General features: G+C 51.6%; 1 protein-coding gene across 2 annotated transcripts in view; it reads left to right on the top strand.

Annotated features, from left to right (window-relative positions):
* The window catches only part of atad2b (ATPase family AAA domain containing 2B), a 56554-nt gene that overhangs the window by 4032 nt on the left and 30273 nt on the right, over positions 1-22249 (top strand). The window contains exons 10-24 of one of the 2 annotated variants that reach the window (XM_084699327.1): positions 77-188; positions 317-432; positions 580-754; positions 890-978; positions 1490-1649; positions 2507-2597; positions 2765-3076; positions 3723-3864; positions 5259-5445; positions 5599-5784; positions 11359-11494; positions 13081-13277; positions 13430-13589; positions 15793-15915; positions 17628-17747. In XM_084699327.1, the coding sequence (XP_084555453.1) occupies positions 77-188; positions 317-432; positions 580-754; positions 890-978; positions 1490-1649; positions 2507-2597; positions 2765-3076; positions 3723-3864; positions 5259-5445; positions 5599-5784; positions 11359-11494; positions 13081-13277; positions 13430-13589; positions 15793-15915; positions 17628-17747 (2306 nt within the window). Of the gene's footprint in view, positions 1-76; positions 189-316; positions 433-579; positions 755-889; positions 979-1489; positions 1650-2506; positions 2598-2764; positions 3077-3722; positions 3865-5258; positions 5446-5598; positions 5785-11358; positions 11495-13077; positions 13278-13429; positions 13590-15792; positions 15916-17627; positions 17748-22249 lie in introns of both variants that reach the window. The other variant, XM_084699326.1, reaches the window with a different exon arrangement.

The following is a 22249-nucleotide window of genomic DNA, read 5'->3' as shown; positions in this document are numbered from 1 at the left end:
TCTCTCTCTCTCTCTCTCTCTCTCTCTCTCTCTCTCTCTCTCCCTGTACTCACCTGTGTTCTTCCTGCCTCTGCAGGTGTTTACCTGTGAACCTGCGGGCAGAGGATCTGGCTAGCGGGGTGCTGCGGGACAGGGCAAAGGTGGGCGCCAGCCTGGCAGACGTGGACCCCATGAACCTGGACAACTCGGTGAGGGCAAAGGGCCCAGACCCTGCCGTGCTTTGTCTCTCCAACAGGGCTGCTTCAGACAGTCGCTCCGAAACCAGATGGCCACTTTGTGTTTGTGTTGTAAGCTCACGCGTTAGTTCTCTCCCCAGGTGAAGTTTGACAGTGTGGGTGGCCTCAGTAACCACATCCAGTCTCTGAAAGAGATGGTCGTGTTCCCTCTGCTCTACCCAGAGGTCTTTGAGAAGTTCAAGATTCAGCCGCCAAGGTAAGTCTCTGCCAAGAACCTACATTTCTGTTCCAAGCACCATGTGCTGTCTTATTTCTTAAGAGTATCGGCTATATTTGTGTGATAACCCCACATTTCACTCCTCACCCCCTTTTTTCCTCCTCTCTTCCTGTCTCTGCCCTGTAGGGGCTGTCTGTTCTACGGGCCCCCGGGAACAGGGAAGACCCTGGTAGCACGAGCGCTGGCTAACGAGTGCAGCCAGGGCGACAAGAAGGTGTCTTTCTTCATGAGGAAAGGAGCTGACTGCCTCAGCAAGTGGGTCGGCGAATCAGAGCGACAGCTGCGCCTTCTTTTTGACCAGGTTAGCCAATGGAACTACTCTGTCGCGGGGGACGGGGGGGGGGGGGGGGACGGGGGGACTACTGGACCAAGACCCATCATCTCAAGTGTTGACTGTGTGAGAGGTTGTGACGTCTGCGTATCCTTCCTCTCCTAGGCGTATCTAATGAGACCCTCCATCATCTTCTTCGATGAGATCGATGGGCTGGCCCCAGTGCGTTCCAGCAGACAGGACCAGATCCACAGGTAAGGCAGAGGGCCCAGGTAGGGGGACCGCCCGTCCTGCTCTGTGTTGGATCGCACAGCATGTTCACCCCTTGTCCCGCACGTCGCATATTGAAAATGCTGTGCGATACAACGCCAAGCTGGACCGGTGGTCACCCGGGTGAGGGCCCGGGTCCTCACCGCACGGTTCATCAACTCACCCGAGCGCTCAGTGTTTAGTTTATCATAGCAAACATACAACCGTACTAACCATAGGGGTGGGGATATTTTGGTACCTCACGATGTGATTCGATTTTTTTTATCCCAATTAATAATAATACAAAAATAATAACAATAATCGATTTGTTACATTTCTGAATCAATGTGAATCACTAGAAGACTAAATCACGATTCAAATGTGAATTGATTAACCCCCCCCCCACACCCTTAACTAACCATGCCTGCTATTTCTCTCCAATTGGAACACGTGCTTAATGGTAACACGCTGTCGTTCCTCATCTCACCCCGCCCTCGCCCGCCCGCCTCTCCCTAGTTCAATCGTGTCCACGCTGCTGGCCTTGATGGACGGGTTGGACAGCCGAGGGGAGATAGTGGTCATCGGTGCTACCAACAGACTTGACTCTATCGACCCTGCACTCAGGAGACCCGGGCGTTTTGACCGGGAGTTTCTGTTCAACCTGCCCGACAAAAAGGTGAGGGGAGCGGCCCAGAGGAACATGGGCCTGGGCCAGGCTGGAGAATGGGCCAAGGGGAAGGGGGGACGTCAGGCAGTTTTAACGGCCACAGCACATTTGCAGTTGTCGTCGTCGTGTTATACTGGGGAGCACGACACGACGGCCACAGGGGGGCACTTACTGCTCGTAATGTTGGCTTGTCCTGCGTAAGCCCCTCTCCTGGGCCTCTTCCACAGCATTCCAGCTGGTGGGAGAGCAGAGCACACATTCACACCCCCAGCTGGAGCCGTATTGAGGAGAGGTGTTGTGCTTGTAGACACACAATGATTTCCCCCTGTATGGCATAAGTATCCACAGCCCTCCAGCTATTAGTTAGGCTCTGGAGACTGTGCTTGTGTTTTGGGCCTGTGGTGCACGTGTAGACAAGACAAACATTCACTGAACGACGGAGTTTGTGGAAGATTCATTCCTAGTTCTGTGTATCGACCGAGAGGTGTGTGTGTGTGTGCGTGTGTGTGTGTGCGCGTGGGAGAACGATCCTTTAGACCAGTAGAGCCCCCTGTGTTTCGCCCCCCGCAGAGTCCTGTCTAATTGGCTGCCTCCTGCAGTCAGTGCTCACAGTGAGATTGCTGGTAATCAAAGCCCCATCTCTGTGCCATCGTCAGTTCACCCCGGCAGCAGACCCCAACTCATCCAGATCTGGAGTTCTCACCCTCACTGTGGGGCGGGAGGGTTGCAGGATACAGGTTCTAGTCCCACCCCAGCACTCTGACTCATTGATCAGCTGAATAGCTGAGTTGTGTGGTTCATCTCACCCCCCCCCTCTACCCCCCCCTCCCCCTCTGAGTTTCTACATTTTCTCTCCATCGCTTCAGGCAAGAAAACAAATCCTAGACATCCACACGCGGGAGTGGAACCCCAGACTGGCAGAGCCGTTTGTAGAGGAGCTGGCAGAGAAATGTGTCGGTAAGACGTGACAGATGGAAGGATATCCGCTCACCTTTTCAGTTGTGGGGAGGTGGTGGGAGTGTTACCACACCTGGAGGCGTAGATATCACCAGGGTTCACTGGTCGTCAGGTATCCATGTCTGTTCCGAGCGTGATAACCACCCAAAGCCCCTTGATCTCCCCAGGATACTGCGGAGCAGACATCAAAGCACTTTGCACCGAGGCGGCGCTGGCTTCCCTGCGGCGCCGCTACCCCCAGATCTACGGCAGCAGCGTCAAGCTACAGCTGGACGTGTCCTCCATCGTCCTGGGCCCTCAGGACTTCAGCAGGGCCCTGAGGGCCATCATCCCTGCCTCCCAGAGGGCCCTGGCCCCCCCGGGCCGGGCCCTGAGCCCTGCCCTGAGGCCCCTGCTGGCCGGCGCCCTGGCTGATACCCTGGGGGCCCTGCTCCGCGTCTTCCCCCACGCCGAGCAAGGAGACAGAGACGACTTGCACGGTAAACCTGGGCCTGGCTGGGGTCTCGCCTTCCTGGTCCCCCCTCTGCATCCACTACTCGCTCTGTGCCTCAGTCTGTCCTCGATCTTCCATCTGTCCTCTCACCCTGACCAGGGCTGAGCGACATGGTGCCGGGCCCAACGGCTCGCTCCGCGCCTCTGTCTGACCACGGTCCTCCATCGCTCCTCTCTGGTCTCCTCTTTAAGAGAGAGGCTCTTATTTTGGAAACCACTTTGCCCTCAGGCTCTCTAGTAGAGCGTGGAGCTAGGCGAGGAGTGATGGCGTGACCACGCTACCGCTCTGCTGCACTGAGCTAATTCTACTCACGTTTATGAAGTTTGGTACATTAGCTGTGGAACGGCTCACGGCCAGTGGTACATTTCTTTGGGGAATTCTATCTCATTTGCTACTTAATGACTTTAATTTACCACCCTGGCCAATCTCTCTAATAGCCAGCCTATGACATTTCCCTCTCATAAGTAATTCTTTTATCTATTTTTGGGGAGGCAATTTCACCTCCAAGGGTAGTTATAAAATAATTTAATTGGGAGGACTTTGTTACCTGGGATTGAGAAAGTTTTTTGTTGTTGCTGCAAAGACACACACACACACACACCCCTAACTTGTTCTCCCTCTCCTGACTCCAGGAGATAATCAGCTGCTAGATGAGGTGTACAGCGACGAGGACGATGAGGGAAGGACCGGCTCCATCTACGACCTCCACCCAGGATCCCCACTGAGACCCTCCGCCTCCACGGCGTCTCACAGACCCTTCCTGCACTTCAGCACGTGAGTCTGCACACCACCCACACCACCCAGGAACCCACACCTCTGCACACCACCCAGGAACCCACACCTCTGCACACCACCCACACCACCCAAGAACCCACACTTCTGCACACCACCCAGGAACCCACACCTCTGCACACCACCCAGGAACCCACACCTCTGCACACCACCCACACCACCCAGGAACCCACACCTCTGCACACCACCCAGGAACCCACACCTCTGCACACCACCCAGGAACCCACACCTCTGCACACCACCCAGGAACCCACACCTCTGCACACCACCCAGGAACCCACACCTCTGCACACCACCCAGGAACCCACACCTCTGCACACCACCCAGGAACCCACACCTCTGCACACCACCCAGGAACCCACACCTCTGCATACCACCCAGGAACCCACACCTCTGCACACCACCCAGGAACCCACACCTCTGCACACCACCCAGGAACCCACACCTCTGCACACCACCCAGGAACCCACACCTCTGCATACCACCCAGGAACCCACACCTCTGCACACCACCCAGGAACCCACACCTCTGCACACCACCCAGGAACCCACACCTCTGCACACCACCCAGGAACCCACACCTCTGCACACCACCCACACCACCCAGGAACCCACACCTCCAGGCCTGTCCTCCACACACACACACACACACATCTGCAGCTTTGTAATCCAGATGAATTCGATTCTGTTGTCACTCAGTGCTGGTCTAAACCAGTATTGCTATTTGCCCTCGCTGTCCAACCCTTTACGGACACAATGAAGCTTGAGTCGCTATTGGCTAGTATTTTTTTACTCACCAGAATTTTTTGTCACCCAGCATGATATGTAGTCGCATATGGGAGTGATTTACTTGCATTGTAGATGGTTGCTGTCTCCTGAACCCTGAAGGCCGAATGACTGTTAGTGTAGCGCTCTACGCAGTCCTCTCTCTGCTGTGTCACTGCGCCATCTAATGGACAAGGCTGGAATAATGGATGTGGAGTGACTAATGAAATAGTTTATCAATGATCATTGAAGAGCTGTCATCAGTGTAGAAAAGAGATGATGAATGTTCCTGATCAAATCCACATCAACGTAAAAGGCTGCTTATCCGATTTTAAAATGAATTTGGGCGCCAGAATGATAAAAGGGTACTGCGAAGTGACGGTCGTGTGTCATATTTATCCGACATCCTTCAGTAAGACATGACAGGATGGCGTCGCAATGTTTAAAATCGACCAATCGTTTTACAACCCATCATTGCCATGTATCGGATGAATGGGAGATATGGGCAGTGTCTGCAAGGCTGTGTACAGGGAACAGCCAAGTAACTCCCATCCCTGCTGAAGCGAACCCTGTTGACTGACCTGTGTGTGTGTGTGCGCGGGCCTCCCCCAGGTCAGCCCTCCACCAGCCCACGGCGTTCCGCCCCCGCCTGCTCCTCTCCGGGCCCCCAGGCTCAGGACAGACCTCTCACCTGGCCCCTGCCCTGCTGCACCGCCTGGACAAGCTGTCTGTGCACCGCCTGGACCTGCCCACACTCTACTCTGTCAGTGCCAAGACCCCCGAGGAGTCCTGTGCTCAGGTACAACACACACACACACACACACACACATAACACACACGTAACACACACACAACACAACACACACACACTCATATTATGTGTCTGACAGGCACTGATATTCACCCTTCCCGGCTGCCCGTGTGTGTTGTTAAAGTGCGTCTCTGTGTCCAGGTGTTCCGCGAGGCTCGTCGGAGCGTGCCCAGTGTGGTGTTCGTGCCGCACATCTCTGATTGGTGGGAGGTGATCAGCGACACTGTGAAGAGCACCTTCCTCACCCTGCTCCAGGACGTGCCCTCCTTCACCCCCATCCTCATCCTCGCCACAGCAGAGTCCAGCTACACACAGCTACCAGAGGAGGTAAGGACACACACACACACACACACACACACTGAGAGAGTTTAGAGTTCGCTGTACTCGGTCAAATCTCCCTTATTTGTTTATTTAGGGGTCAGAGAGTTGTGTGTGGGGGGTGTGATTGTGCTTTGAGGTGTGGGATTGGTGTGTGTGTGAGTGCTTGGAAGTGTGTTTGGTGTGTGTGTGTGTGTGTGTGTGTGTGTGTGTGAGTGTGTGAGTGAGTGAGTGAGTGCGTGCTGGGAGGTGTGTGTGTGTGTGCGTGCTGGGAGGTGTGTGTGTGTGTGCGTGCTGGGAGGTGTGTGTGTGTGTGCGTGCTGGGAGGTGTGTGTGTGTGTGCGTGCTGGGAGGTGTGTGTGTGTGTGCGTGCTGGGAGGTGTGTGTGTGTGTGCGTGCGTGCTGGGAGGTGTGTGTGTGTGTGCGTGCTGGGAGGTGTGTGTGTGTGTGCGTGCTGGGAGGTGTGTGTGTGTGTGCGTGCTGGGAGGTGTGTGTGAGTGCTGTGTCTTTGATTGAGGCCCAGCTCCGGGGTGATTGAGGCCCAGCTCCGGGGTGATTGAGGCCCAGCTCCGGGGTGATTGAGGCCCAGCTCCGGGGTGATTGAGGCCCAGCTCCAGGGTGGCTGCTCCTGGGACAAAGCTCTCCCTGCGGCCCCTCTCCCTGCGGCACTGGAGGTCAGAGCAGCAGAGCTCTTCCTCTTGATCGCTCCCTCTTGTCTTGTACTATGCTTTGAGGGGTAAACACACTCACACACGGCATCTGCCACCCTGTAAAGCTTCCCTAATGCTCGGATCGTCGTGGAGATGTTTCACCACGTCTGAGCTGGCAACCTCAACACAGCAATATTAAGTTGTGTGGTCAAGTGCGCTTCGAAGGGATTAACCATAAAAGCAGTCCCTTCATTTAAACCCTTCATCTTGACAGCTGGCCTGGCCTGCTGTCCAGTCTCACCTGTGCGCTGTGACAGTGCTTCTCTTCTGTCATTCTGGACCACACTCTGGGATTGATGCACTGAATCCAACCCACATCTTTGGCTGACCTCAAACACACTTCTAAATGTCTTGGAAGATTGATTTGTTTTTGAACTGATCACAGACCCTTCACAACACCTGCCCTTCTCTGCATTGACCCGGTTGTATTCTACCATCTTTGAATGTAGAGGAGGAGGTGGCGCAATATTGATTTTATCTCACTGAGGTTGAGGTATAGGTTTGTTTCTGTGAGGTGTGTGTCACTCGCTGTCCTGTCTGTGGAAACGTGTTGTAATCAAATATATTCTCTGCTCCGCTAGAGCAGCAGGATCAATGTGAGCATTAGATGCGTGCCTGCTCTCACACACACACACACACACACACACACAGACACACAGACACACACACAGACAGACACACACACAGACACACACACACACAGACAGACACACAGACACACACACACACACACACACACACACACACACAGACACACACACACACACACAGACACACACACACACACACACACACACACACACTGCCCAGGGGGGAATGGCTCATCCACTCACACACAGCAAGGGGTCCTCCATGTCTCCGTGGAGACTCGGGTCGATGGCTTAACTCTATTATAAAACATTGAGCACTTAAATGCAGAGAGCCAAACTACTCAAACCTGGTTGGAAGTTGTAGGAGTTTGGAGAGTTGTGAGACGGGAACAGCCTCATGAGAGGCGCGTCAGACAGTGGAGTGGAGCGTCTGGGTTAGAATGCAGAGTTTGCAACATTCAGACAGAAACTACATTTGCAGAGCAGAGCAAATGAGCCGTTTGTTGAATTTGTAAAGCTTTTAACATTAGCATTTCTGAAAGCTGAAATAGTAAAAGACCTGCAAGAAAGCCCCAGTGAGTGTAATTTTACCCATTAGGCTGAGGTGGAATAAATGAGATTGAAGAAGTATTTTTTTTTGTTGTTGTTGCAGAATGTAGGTTTGAGCCTGCAGACAGTGGCCAAGCCGTTAAATAGCCACTCAGCTCTGGTTACTTCCATTGTGTTGCTAAGAAGTAAAGCAGCTTTTCTTGGCCGTGATAAGAGCTTCCAGAGATGGAGGCTTGGTGGCCCCCCCCCGGTGGGCTAGCCTATGGTCTGGAACATTCTATTTAAATGGGTGTTGTGTCATCCTGGCATCAGCGCTGGTGGCAGATGTCCTCTCAGCATCCAGAAAGGGAGTGGTGTCCCTCCTGCCAAAATCACAGTTCCCCAGAAACGCTCCCCCCCCCCCTCTATCCCCTCTCCATCCCCTCCCCTCCTCCATCCCAGATCCGATTGAAGAACTTCAGACAGACGATAGATGGAAGAGGGAGGGAGGGGGGGAGGGAGGGTGGGGGAATGTTCCAGGTGCTTCCAGCTGCCAGTCTCCCCTGCACACGTCAGGGATTCGTGCCTGTGAAAACAGCATCTGTGCCGGGCTGTGGGTGGGATGGTGAAAGGCTGTGGAAGCATTGGGGTGGCGAGAGATCTGTAAGGGGCCTCTGAACCTGCTCTGAACCTGTTGTGAGCTGGGCTCCTCCAGAGCCAGGGTGGTCAGAACCTCTGCCAGGACCTTGTGCCAGGTCCCCCTCTGTGGAGCCACACCCTCTGCTACCGGGACACATGCTACATCTCCACCTTTTGCCAGCTCAGCAGGCGGGGGATTAGTTGGATGAAAACAGCTCTGTGTGACTTAAACCTTGGGGTGGCTTCAGGAAAAAGTCAGTATTCAAACTGATGAAACCCCTCATGACTGCTCGCTTGCCATTTGTACACTGATGAGAAGGGCCAGACTCATACAGTGTACAAGGAGCAGCTGAATCGATAGGTCCTCTACCCTGTCAGAAGGCATCGCATGTTATCTCGTCAACAAAGGCTACCGTCAACCTGCACGGACGTCGTCAGTCTCTCTGTCTGAGTTCGTGAGAGTGTGAAACAAACTGTGATTTTGGAGCTCTCAGATAGGCTTGAAAGGTACTTTTCATTCACACGGACATGATTTGGGGGTAGATTTGAGGTAATTGGTCACTTTCAAGGGCAGATTAAAGATTCAATTCAATTGAGCAATAACTCAAGCTCCCACCAGCAGCAGCAGTCTACTGAATCTGCTCCTCAAACAAGGACGCTCTTAACTTTTTTTCCACTTGTTTATTGATCCTTCTGTCCTTCCTTCAGTCTTTCTTTTGTGTTGCCTTTACCTCCAGAGAGGCTCTGGGCGTTCTGAACTGGTAGGGGAGGGCAGGATGAAGAGAGGGCGGATTTGATTGTGATGTTTTGAGTCCCCTACCGACCAGTGGATTTGTTATTCCACCGATGGAGCTCTGGCCTCAGTTGAGCTTTGTTGCTGTAGCGGTGAGCTCCACTGATCTTAGCCGGTGGGACCTCCCTCTTCTCCAGCCAGCCATCCATCCCTCCTTCCCTCCCTCTGTGTCTCCCTCTCTCAGCCCTGGAGCGTTGATCAGGACAGAGGTAAATCGTTAGTGCTGCACACACAGTTTTCTTCCGTCCATCCCTTCGTCCCTTGCAAAAAAATGGGGAATTTTGAAGTAAGACTGGCCACTACTATTTATAAGTAAAATGAATGTTTGATGCCTTTTTAAAAAGCAGCAAACCCCAAGTGAATCATTCGTTCTCTTCAATATACTATAAAATGTGAGATTTCCTACTTTCTATTTTTATCTTCAAGTTAATTCAACAGCAGGTTGATGTAAAATGATCTCATTCGTGTAAGATTGTCGAGTATCTACGAGTTTAACTGATATGCATCCAACCTCAGCATATTCACATCATCTCGCAGAGACAGTCTTTGAAATATGGTTAGCTCATATCCACAAAGTGAATTACTTTCTACTGTGACATCTATAGTGTTAAAACGTTTTTTTTGTTGTCCTATTCTGTAACTAAATTGGCTTTCACACGTCTCCTGTTGAGGGGTCCAGAAATGGGGGCGCGAAAAAGCCCGAACAGAAGTGAGATGAAAGGAGCGAGGGAGAAAACACTCATCAAAGGGGGCGGGGAAGAGAGGATCGATGTGTGAGACAGATGGAGGGAGTGGGCACTGGGTCAGCAGCCGAATACCGTCTCTCCGGGCCAATCTGGGCTAGGCTTGTGAGGTTGACCTCTGACCCCGCCTGCTCCCCCAACGGCCACGCACACCTGGAGGGATGCTGATGCTGCTGCGAACACACGGCCATGACAGTGATGCACCACCGCAGAGGGCCGCAGAAGGCCATTTTCTTTTTTTAAAGACAGGCCGACATGATCGTCTGTTCTCACAGTGAATCTCTCAAACGTGGACGTGCGGCGGTCAGGGTACCAGTTCCCATCAATCAAAGGAAGGAGCAGGTGTTGTGTTGGATGAGCGAGTCGTCAGTGTGACCCTGCTGGAGGGACCGTGGAGCCCTCTGAGGCCTGTTAATAATAGTCAGTGCTGTTGTATTTTTACCACCAGGTCAAGGCCACGGCACGCCGCTGCCCCTGGTTGTGTGTGAGGGCTGGTGCCCGTCTTCACCAACACAGCCTCTCTCCATTTGATGCCTCTGCAGCGTCAGATATCACACTCATCAATACTGCAGGCCTACAAACAGCCCTTCTGAAGTGGAGGCACACACACACACACACACACACACACACACACCAGAGCACACGCGCCAAAACAATAAACACGCATTTCATTGTCCACCGCAGAGCTCAGCAGGACGGTGGGAATACTACCCCGCCTTCTCTTGTGTTTAAACTCCAGGCTCGAGACAGAGAGATTAGCAGTCAAACCAGGACCCTAAGGCTAAACAAACAGAATAATACATATTAAAAAACCCTAACCCCCTTGCAGAACCTTGTTGAAAGGGTGCTTGTCTGTTCAGCACTGAAGACTGGACTCGGACTTATTCAAACCATGGCAGTGGCTTGCGATGCCCTTACTTCCTGTTTGGTAGACACAGACATAGGTGGGGAGGATGGAGGGTTTGGAAGGACTGTTGCAGACATACCTTCTTTAAGTTAGCAGACCAGAACAAACTGCTCCCCATGAGTCCAGCTGTAGCACACACACACACACACACACACACACACATATGGACAAGCCGGTGCAGGTCGATATCAAAACTCCATTGATTCGCTTCATGGCACAGTACTGGGTTTCTTTCCACTTATCCCTCATATGAAATTCAGCATTTTTCACTGTCAGAATATTGATACTGGGTTTGTCTTGGCTTTTCATAAATCTAATGGGAGCTGCATGTTGAATCCTCCCAGGGTTTTTTTTTTATTATTTGTATCAAAAAATTGTATATATATATATATATATATATATATATATTTTTTTTACAAGGTGAAGAGAAATAACAAAACAAACTATCCACAGAAGATGGCCAGTGGTTCTCAACCCTGGTCCTGTTAACAACCATTCATTTGAATCAGGTGTGTTGGAACAGGGAAACATCTAAAACATGCAGGACAGGGGGTACTTGAGGACCAGGGTTGAGAACCACTGCTCTAGTCGATGATAGTCATTTCCTAGATGTGTTCCCCAGTCCATGTTTACAGCCTCCCAGGATGACGTTGTTGTTGTTGTTGTTGTCCAGGTGAAGAGTATGTTCCAGCAGAGCTATGGGGAGGTGGTGAGTCTGACCCCCCCGGGACAGGAGGACCGAAGGAGGTTCTTTTCTGAGCTGCTGTTGGACCAGGCTGCCAGAGCGCCGCCCCGCAGGAGAAGGCCAGGTACTGCACAGCATCACCAGCAGGTTGGCACCCTGACGAGCCACACAGCCAACACGCTCTGACAACCACACAACACACAACCTCATAAGTAGGCTACACGCTTACACACTGCACCAACACACACACACACACGCACGCACAAACTCCTGTCTCCGTAGCTGATGGTTTTGATATGGTGTGATGTCTAGAGGGCAGCATTGCCTGATGGTTGTGCTGATCATCCTCCTGGAATAGCTCTGTGGTGTTTGAACCTGTCGGAAAATCCCACCTGACACTGACGGCTGCAAGCAGGGAAGAGATTCATACATTTATCTCTCTTCTGCATCTACTTATGTGAACTTTCACTTTAGTGGTTAGATTTCCCTTTTCTATGAAAGACAGGATTACGAAAGGAACCTTTTCGACATGTTTGAGGATTAGGACAGCAAAAGTCTGTAGCCTCCCTTAGTTATGTAGCTAGCTGTCAGTCCTTCTCCCTTCAGCCTTCCTCCCCCATACATCCCCTGCTTCTCTGTCTCTCTCTCCTCACCCACCCTCTGCTACTCTCTCCCCCTCATCCCATCACCCCTGCCTCTCTCCCCCTCATCCTATCACCCCTGCCTCTCTGCCTCACTCTCTCCCCCTCATCCCATCACCCCTGCCTCTCTCCCCCTCATCCTATCACCCCTGCCTCTCTCCCCCTCATCCTATCACCCCTGCCTCTCTCCCCCTCATCCTATCACCCCTGCCTCTCTCCTCCTCATCCCACCACCCCTGCCTCTCTCCCTCTCTCTCCCCCCCCCCGTGCTCTTGGTCCTGCTCAGTATGAGGAGCTGTCTGCCTGGGCCCTGGCAGCACAGCTCTGGCAGCAGAGGTCTTTCAAATGGAAATTGCTCCCAACGCCCCGATCCAGGAATCCTTCTTGATGCGAGGCAGGGGTCCCTGGTACCCCCGCTCCACACTCTTCGGGGGTCCCACTGAATAAAACAGCAGCCCCATCTTCCAACAGGAGGCCCTGGGGGGAACTGGACGCTAGCTAGCTGCCGAATTAGCTCTCAGCCATTAGCTCTAATTAGACTCACGGCTCCCATGACTGGTAGCCATTACACAGCACAGTGGCCATTGTGAATGTGATTCTGAGGCTAACTGTGTTGGCAGGAGCCTGAAGGCTGGGCTAGGTGGCTGGGGGATAGAGGAGAGGAAGCTGGAGGAGAGGTTGGATGTTGATAAGTACTGGATATTATTCTTCCATGGAGTTGAGGCTACTCTCTGTGGGCGTCTGTCTTTTCTCAATGAGGATGGAGACGGTTACTGATGGTGGGGGTGTTTATCTGGAGGCAGCAGAGGTGTGCTGTCGGAGGGCTCCTCGTCTGCCCATCACCACGCTAGTCCTGTGATGTTAAGAGGTGTCAACTGTTCGCTAGGCTCTATTGACAACCTGCTGTGTGTGTGTGTGTGTGTGTGTCTGGATTCAAACACGTGCACAGACTATACTCTTTATCTCACCTAACCTCAAACAAACTCCTATCTCTCGCCAAAGTTGTTGTTTTGTGTAGCTTAAGGCTTGTGTGTGTGTGTGTGTGTGTGTGTGTTCCTGTATCCAGCAGGCGTGCGTGGAGAGGAGATGCTGGTGGTGGCAGAGGCCCCGGGGCCCAGGGTCCTGTCCCCGGAGGAGCAGAGCCGTCTGGTGGAGCAGGAGGAGAACACCCTCCGGGAGCTCCGCCTCTTCCTCAGGGACGTCACCAAGCGCCTCGCCACCGACAAGCGCTTCAACATCTTCAGCAAGCCGGTCGACATCGAGGAGGTAGGGAGAGAGAGAGGAGACAATCGCACGCATATCGGAATTGGCATTCTCATCCTCGCACCTCGCTGTCGGATTAGTTAGGAGGTGGATGACTGGTTGTCAGGTGGATTGACTCTCTTCCTGATTCCCCCCCCTCCTCTTTTGCGTGTCAGGTGTCGGATTACTTGGAGGTGATTGGCCAGCCCATGGACCTGTCCGCTGTCATGACCAAAATCGACACTCACAAGTACCTGACGGCCAAGGACTTCCTGTTTGACATCGACCTCATCGTCAGCAACGCGTTAGAGTACAATCCTGACAAGGATCCCAGCGGTGAGGACGCACACACGTGCACACACACGTGCACACGCACACACGTGCACACACACCACACACACCACACACTCAGGTTTATAACCCCTCAGTGTTAAGTGATGTTGAACGTAGGTGCATGATGTATGCTAGATATTGTAATTCACCATTTGTTTGCCAATTAGGCCGAGTTGACATTCATTATCATTTTTGAAACAATCTCCCAGGCGGTGTAATTATCAAAAAAAAAAAAAAAGATGTACCTCCTCAACTTTAGATTCAAATTGAGTTAAGTGGGGACTGTACCTCCTACGAGGTTTCCTGGCTTCTTCCACAGCCAAGCTGCCTGCTCGTTAAAATGTACCTATTAGCTTCACCTGGACTTGCAACACCAGATGATGATGATGACAGTTCCCTACACGCTGTCAGGATTGATGGTTCTGCTTACACACATCTGTCAATCAATTAACATGCATATTTAAAAAGCGTGTGTACAAGGGGAATGGAGTGTGTGAGAGTGAGAGTGTTTGTGTGTGTGTGTGTGCGCGCACTGGTCTGCTCATTCAAACCATGAATAATTCAGAGTGCGCTGAAACCATGTAAATAAGAAGAGAAATTCAGGGGCATAGGAATCAAAACAAGCTATTTTCCCTCAGAATTGAATAACGTTGCCTCCTGCGCTTGTTCAAAGCGGTATTGTTGCCCCTCTTCAGACCGTTCAATTAAAAAAGAATTTTCTTTCTCAGTGTGCTGCTCTCGCACTCTCTCCCCAGGACTAACCTGATACACCTCTGAAGAGAGACTTCACAGAGACGCCTTTTGACAGCCGGCACAAATGAATAACAGTATCTGTGTTTGCAGGCAGAGGCCTGGGTCATTTGTATGAATGCAGGGTCTGCAAATGACTCTTCAAAGGGGAGAAATGCAATTAGCCAGTGTAATAAGTAAGGTTAGCACGGCCCGCATTCCTCCCGTGGCCCCTGCGTGTTGAGGCCCATCGCCATTACCTCTGCCTGGAGAGTCCAAAGACTCTTTGAAGCACCCCTGAATCTCAACCCCTCTGCCTTCCTCTCCTCTCGTCCCCCAAACTCCATTCACCATGTGCGGAAAAAAGAAGAAGCGTGCTACACTTTGTCAACCACACTCCACCAATCCTGTGGAGCTTGTGGAAAGATCCAGAACACCTCGAAACAGGGAGGGAACAGCCACAAGCCGCCAGGGCCCCCAGTGTCCTTGCCTGCTCTCAGAGGATGTGGGACGGGGAGGAGGAGGACTCTGAACCCTGTCTACGTGCTGCCCTGACCCCTGTCCTCCTGTGTCTCTCTGACAGACAGGCGCACACATGCCACACACACACGCACACACATTCACATTCACACGCACACACATTCACACCACCGTAATTAGGCCTGTCCTCCAATTAAGCATGGGAAGCTGGCAGATTGTGACCTGGCTGACCCCCTCAGGATGAGCCTGCTCTGTGCATGGTGTAATGAGATGGCCTGTTTACACTCACAGGCGTCCTCTCCCCTTCTGTCCTCAGTTCTCCCCCCCCCCCTCTCTCTTTCTCTTTCTTGCTTGCTCTCCTCTCGATTCTCAACTCTTCTCTACTTGCCTTGGCCCTGGTCTCCCACCTTACTCTACCCTCCTCCTCTCCCATCCCCTCCTCCCTCTCTGATCCTTTCCCCCCTCCCTCTCTCTCTCTCTCTCTCTCTCTCTCTCTCTCTCTCTCTCTCTCTCTCTCTCTCTCTCTCTCTCTCTCTCTCTCTCTCTCTCTCTCTCTCTCTCTCTCTCTCTCTCTCTCTCTCTCTCTCTCCTCATCTCTCTCCTCATCTCTCTCCTCATCTCTTCTCAGTTGTTATTTTCCACGATAAAGGCTCCAGGGAAAGAGGGGATTTAATGATGATGTGAAAGAAAAAGGGGGTGTGTGTATGTGTGTTCAGTTGTTACCGAAGGCAATTCCAACTCAGATAAGTACACCTATCCCTTTTCTCCCAGTAATGAAGAAATGGTGTGTCGTGTCCAGTGGCTGAAAGGGCCCAGGCGATAGGCCGTCAGTTCAGGGATCTGACCAGCTCTAATAGACACCAGAAAGGCTCTTTATCGGGACCATAAACGATCCCCCCCCCTCACACTCGGACAGACACTCACGGCTAGTAAAGGTGTCTTATTTTTCAGCAGTTTGGTTAATGTGTGTCTGTGTGTTCCTTCCCCCCCCCCCCAGATAAGATCATCCGACACAAGGCGTGCAGCCTGAAGGACACCGCCCACGCCATGCTGGCCTCGGAGCTGGACCACGAGTTCAACCGCATGTGTGAGGAGATCCAGGATTCACGCAGGAAGAGGGGTGAGGACACACACACACACACACACACACACACACACACACTGGCAGGCACACACACACACACACACACACACACACTGGCAGGCGCACACACACACACACACACACACACAGGCCTGCACATGTATACACACAAGCGTACATACACACAAACAAAAGAAGAACGCGGATATAGGACCTTGTTCCAGTGTTTTCTTGGCCAAGACAACACTATGTTCTCAGCAGGCAGGCAGGCATGGCTGTGTGCGAGATGATTAGCTAACACGTTCAAACACGCAAACAAGTACTGCACTCTTACAGTGATTAAACACACATCCAGTACACCAGTACAGGTTCTCCAGTAATCAACACACACTGCATCATTCACACACAACCATAGACGACTGTACACACGCCAACGAGCTGGTTACACAGGCTGAACACACGCAAGCGTTTTTGGCTGGTTTGAACAGAAGCATTGTATGCCAAACCCTCACACCCTCTGAAGCACATACTCAAACACATTAACGTGGATGAGCACGTGAAAACGCATCACTTAATACCAGGGTGCAAAATCAATAATGATGTACTTCCAGACTGAGACGGAACATGCGTATGGGGTTCCAACGTCTGCCTAGGAACCCAGACCACCGCACTCTGAGGGGGGTCAGGGAGGGTGGGGGCCCCGAGGGGGGCCCTGGTGTGGGGCCTGGACAGAGGCTTATGGAGAACGAGAGAGCATTTAGAGTCGGTGTAGAGTCGGTGTAGAGTCGGTGTAGAGTCGGTGTAGAGTCGGTGTAGAGTCGGTGTAGAGTCGGTGTAGAGTCGTCCCCCTTTTCTTTGTTCCTCACCATTTTTGTTCCACTGCAGGGACACACCGCAAAAGCACTTTGTCTCTGTGTGTGTGTGTGTGTGTGTGTGTGTGTGTGTGTGTGTGTGTGTGTGTGTGTGTGGGGGGGGGGGGGCGACCTTGCAGTGGTCAGCCATTGTCCTCTCCTCTGCCCGTGGTTGGGAACTTTGCTGTTCCAACGTCGCTGGTTGCTTTCCCAGTCCTCTGCTCTTCTACCAGAGCCAGCTTTACCAGAACATGGTGAAGCCTGTCACCACAGGAACTCTAGCAGGAAGCTCGTCTCTCGTCAGACAGGAAGTCTTTCCCAGGGCCCAACCGGTGTGTGAGAAGTCAAGTGCCTGAAAGGGAATACTGCTGTGAATCTTTCATGCACCAGAGATGCTAAAGGTATCGGTTTGTGCTGTTAGAGCTGGCTGGTGTTTGGCGGTGTCAGCAAACCACATCTGGGTAGATGTCTGTGGTTGTTCCCAGGAGAAGGGAAGGGCTGGAAGGGGTGGATATGGGGGGGGGGGGGGGGGCTGGAGAGAAATTTAGCAGGATGTTGAATATTGCTCAGAATCAAAATGTCTGCTCCCCAAGGACATGTTAGTTTACAATCTGGTATTCATCCTTCTCTCTCAACTCAGCAGCACTCAGATGCTCTTAGGACTAACTACTCACACGCTCTCACTGCTCAGTGGTCAATCTCTCACTTCTACTCTGTATTACATTGTCGATTTGTCTCCTTTCCGAGTCAATATATGTAGGTCTGCCTGGCCTGTTTACACGTCTAGCTCTGTGTCACTCTCAACATACATTCTCACACATTGCTGCGCTGCTGCTGTTGTGTTGTGTGTGTGTGTGTGTTGTGTGGTGGTAACCGATCTTTCTCTGGCGCCTGCAGACTTCCAGACACCGGCCCAGACGACTGTATCTTCCGGCGCCGTGGCAACCAGGAAGCCCGTGGGAGAGGAGCATGCTGGGAGCAGCACTCAGGGCGAAGGAGCCGACAAGCACTGCAGCAGTGAGCACACACACACTCGCGCACACACACACACACACACATACATATACACACACACTGGTACTACATCTTCTTCACACCTAAATATGTGTAGTCAGTTTGGGAGGACCAGAAGCAGCAGGGAGTCTTCCATCTTGCATCGTAGCTCTTTAGGACCATCCGGGGTGTGTGTGTGTTTGGTGTGTGTGTGTGTGCCTCAGGTGCTGGGGGGCCTCACTTCACTGCATGTAGAGCGCAGTCTGCTTAGCTGATTACAGTACTCTGCTGTCCTGCTGAGCAGCAGCCTCACTGCATTAGCACGGGACACACACGCACGCACACACACACACACACACACACACACGGTAAAGTGGTCATGCCGCAGAGCAGAGAGACGGTACACTAGGTACACACAGGCCGTGTCTTCTCAGCAGCGGAGATGCCACGCAGCCGGCTGCCTCATTAGAGGCGCGCGTCTCTCCCCGCTGCCTCTCCCCGCCTCCTCTCCCCGCTGCCTCTCAGAGCGTGACCACGCCACGGAGCAATCGCACGCCCACCTGCGGCTGCCGGCCTGTGTACCGGGGGCCAGGTGCGGGCAGGGGAGCAGAGAGATGAGGTCGTTACCTGGATGCGACAGTCGCTGGGCAGGATGTGTGTAATTGGAGCCGATACCGAAGGTCTCTCGACCCCGTTGAGATATGGCTTATCGGAATGACGGAGACTGGCAGCGTGACTTCATAGCACCGCCAAGTTCATTATTTGTTTATCCGTGAGGCTGAATAAACACTTACTGGATTCAACCAACCAGCTGATCATTACAAGTGCTGTCTCAGTGCAGGTTTAGAACATCTCCGGTGGTGTACTTGGGACTGGAGAACCCTCAGGGCTCCGTGTCCCTGTCCTGCAGTACCGGTCTGAACCACAGGGTGGCGCCTGTCTCCCAGGAGCGTAGCCTTAATAGGCCCCCTGCCGGGCGAGTAAGCCATCCCTGCCCACGTCGAACGTGGGCAAACATGAGAGATGAGAGGCCCTCTTTGGCACCATAAATACTGTAAGAGGCTGTTTACTTCATGAACCTCCAGCTTACTGGGATTCATCTGGGCCAGACTGGGCTTCGGAACTGCGGCCCGGTGTTAGCGGGGCAGATATCTATAGCTTGGGCGGGGGATTGATAGATACCGTTTCTCCCCATCTCCCAAAGTTGATATAGAGCAGGTTGAAAGCTTTCCATGTGGTATGGATGTAACCTCCAACAAACCACACAGGGCTTCTCTTTAACCGTAACTCTTTAACCATAAGATTTGATCTATATTTCGGTTTCCTTCGCCTCAGTCTAAGTCGCGTGTGCCGCGATAAACCAATTTATCCACCCGAGGGACTCTGGTTATCACAGGGTTACAGGACCTCATTCATTTCCCCCAGTAATTAATTATAGGCTTAGTCATTGACAACCAATTCTTACCTGGAGCACCACAATAGGGTATCTGGAATGTCCAGTGAACAGACTGTAGAGGATTGTTCGAGCTGAGATCTGGGAGGGAACGCAGGCCTGTTCCCATTAGGGGACAGTGGCCGCTGGCTGGGGTGCCTAGTTCTCACATTTGTTTACAGTCTCCTTGAACACTTCATCTAAGGTCAGGTGTGTGTGCGTGTGCGTGTGTGTTCCCCCTCCTGATAAAGTTAGCATGTGAGCTGAGTCAGCAGACCCTAGACTTGTGCCTCAGGGAGGACACCAGTCTCCTGCCCTTATTGGCCACTCCACTTTCTCGGAGGGGTTATCTTTGCTCCTCTACCTACTACTTGCTTTTTCTCTCTCTCTCTGTCTCTCTCTCTGTGTGTCTCTCTCTCTGTGTCTCTCTCTCTCTCTCTCTCTGTCTCTGTCTCTCTCTCTCTCTCTCTCTGTGTCTCTCTCCTCTCTCTAGCTCCTCTCTCTAGCTCCCCTCTCTCTTCTCTCTCTAGCTCCTCTCTCTCTCTCTCTCTCTCTCTCTCTCTCTCTCTCTCTCTCTTTATCTATCCCTCTCTTTCTCTTCCTTCCTGGGCTTGCCTGGAGCCAGGATCCAGGGTGGAGATCCAGAGATGAGGGAAGGTGAGGGGATGTGGAGGAGGGGGAGCTGGAGAGGCTGGCAGCAGCAAACAGGGCCTCTTTACCTTTGCTCAGCCGCACCTCTCCCCTTCATTGTTGTGGCAGGGTCAGGGTAGGAGCCAGAGAGAGAGTGCTAGAAGGGCGATGTGGGGTGCTGGAACAAAACAGATTGGCTCCTGTTACAGTTGCTTTTGTGATACGCCAAGGACAAGGGTTGTTTCTCAGAGCACAGCCAAGGCAGTCTGGTTCATCTACAGTACCTTCCTTTCATCCATTATTCAATCTGTTTGGCTTGCTCACGGTTCTCACTCTCACGTGAGATTGAATGAAGCCCAGTGGTCTGTGAATGCCTTTATGTGACCAGTACATCTCTATCCATCTACATGCGAAAGCTTGTAAATTACTTGATGTGACTTAGCACGTGCTCAAAGCAAGCCATCTTCAGAGATGCATACTTTCTCACCTCGGCTGAACAAAAGTGTCTAGAAGGTTGACGGAGTATAAACCTTTTTTTTTTTATGGAGGAACACACGCAGGCATACGTCTAGTTCAGCACCGGTGTTCTTCAGCATGACATTTATCATGACTTACAGTTATAGCCAACGACAGTGTCAGGAAATATGTTTGGAGAAAAGAAAAACAGCCCCAGAAACAACATGCAGTGTGCTAGCTACATTGTCTGTGTCCTCCAGAGAACCCCAGGTTCCAGACTGGGAGGCGGTGTTCATGTGGAGAAACGTAGACATTCCCTGCCTCTCCTCTCATCACTCAAACATTTCTCCTTTCTTTCACTCTCTGCTGCCTGAACCACCCATAGACCTTGATGGAGAAATGTCTTTTATTGTCTTTTTTTTTCTCTTTTTTTTTCTTCTTCTCTCTTTCTTTCTTTCTTCCTCTCATTCTTAAATAAAGATTCCCAGCTGCATTTCTTGAGACTGTGCCATCCTATTGAACAGAATATTAACTGATTCACCTCCTTAGATAGGCAGGGGAAGACCCGACTATGTCCAACTGAGGCGTTGCTCAGCGATCTGAGCTTTTAAGACTCCAATCTTTCCATCATAGTCAAGATCAGCTGTTATTAGTGGGCCATCGAGTAGTAACCATCTGAATTTGATACTAGGTTTAGACACACAATTCTGAAAAAAAAAATTATGTTGTGTAAATTAATAGGTGTTTGTTGATGATGGGATCATATACCCCATATATGACCGATAACCGACGCTCGTTAACAACCATTAAACGTTAACCGACAAGATTTCACAAATAGACGTCTGTGTGACTCATAAAAAACAAACAATTTGCCCATTTTTTATAGCAGCATAAACAACAACAGCGTTGCGGTTATTTCGCTGCTGCTCAACATCGAAAACGGAGATTGACAAAGGAGCGAAAAGTCGCTAGATTTGTCGCAAGATACAACTTTTTTTTGTGACTGGGGAAGGTGAAAAGTTGCGACTGTTGCGTTCAAACGTCTGATTAACAACAATTCTCGTCAGAAAGGCGCTTGACGTCACCCTGCGCTTTTCTGAAAAGGCGCTCAAAAGACGCTTTTTTCTAAAAAAAGAAGCGTGAACGCAACCATACTTACTTGTCCAAACGCACCCGCGCAAGTGATGTACTTTTACCCAGGTGAGAGCAGTGGAGCATCATGTCGATATTCTTCTCCAGAAGACGACAAACCAGATAGCAGAGGCTACAGGCTGCAATCATGCCAAACCACAGGTGCACCCGTTGTCCTCCCCTTCACAAAGAGACCCTCATCTTATGAATTCACCCGGGGTGGAAATTGAAAATGTAATTCGCCAAGAATGAAACCAGTCTTTGTCCCTGTGGGAAGATGACTGTGAGTGCTAATGTTATTATTAGTTATTAGAACCAGACCTGGACATTCTCACCCACAGCTGGGTCTTCGATGGGAACTTATCAGAGATTGTTCACTCTCCCACACCCCGTGGCCCTTGCTAATGAAACCCCCTACAGCCAGCAGCCAATGATCGCCACGTTTTAGCTGCCATTTTGTGGGCACAGATGCCTTCTGGAACATTGTGGCACCAAGCGTGAAATGAATGTAAAATCAACCATGATGCCTCTTTCTTCCGTTTATTGTTTTAGGGTGCAGATGAGCCAAGTACAGCAAGGACAACTCTCAGGGCTGTCTTTGCACACCCCCTTTGTCTCTCTATCTCTCTCCCTCCCGCTCTCTCTCTCTATGGCATCTCATTCTGAGCACGTCAAGCAGCACAGCCATTTGTCTTGCTGACGTGTTAAGTGTACACTTGGCAAAGTTGGTGCCTGTCCTGGGTTTAATATCTGTTGTTTATCGTCGGGCTATGCAGATCTGTGCAGATATCACGGCTCGTGGCCCAAACCTGCTGTTTGGGAAAGGTGTTAAGAGCGTCTCCGGTTGAACCCTGTTTGCATTCCCAATGAGGCCAGG

Source organism: Hypomesus nipponensis, chromosome 6 (genome assembly GCF_054491055.1).
Source record: "Hypomesus nipponensis isolate SF chromosome 6, ASM5449105v1, whole genome shotgun sequence".
Lineage (NCBI taxonomy): Eukaryota > Metazoa > Chordata > Actinopteri > Osmeriformes > Osmeridae > Hypomesus > Hypomesus nipponensis.
The sequence above is the reverse complement of the archived record's forward strand: the minus strand, read 5'-3'. Positions and strand labels throughout refer to the sequence as shown.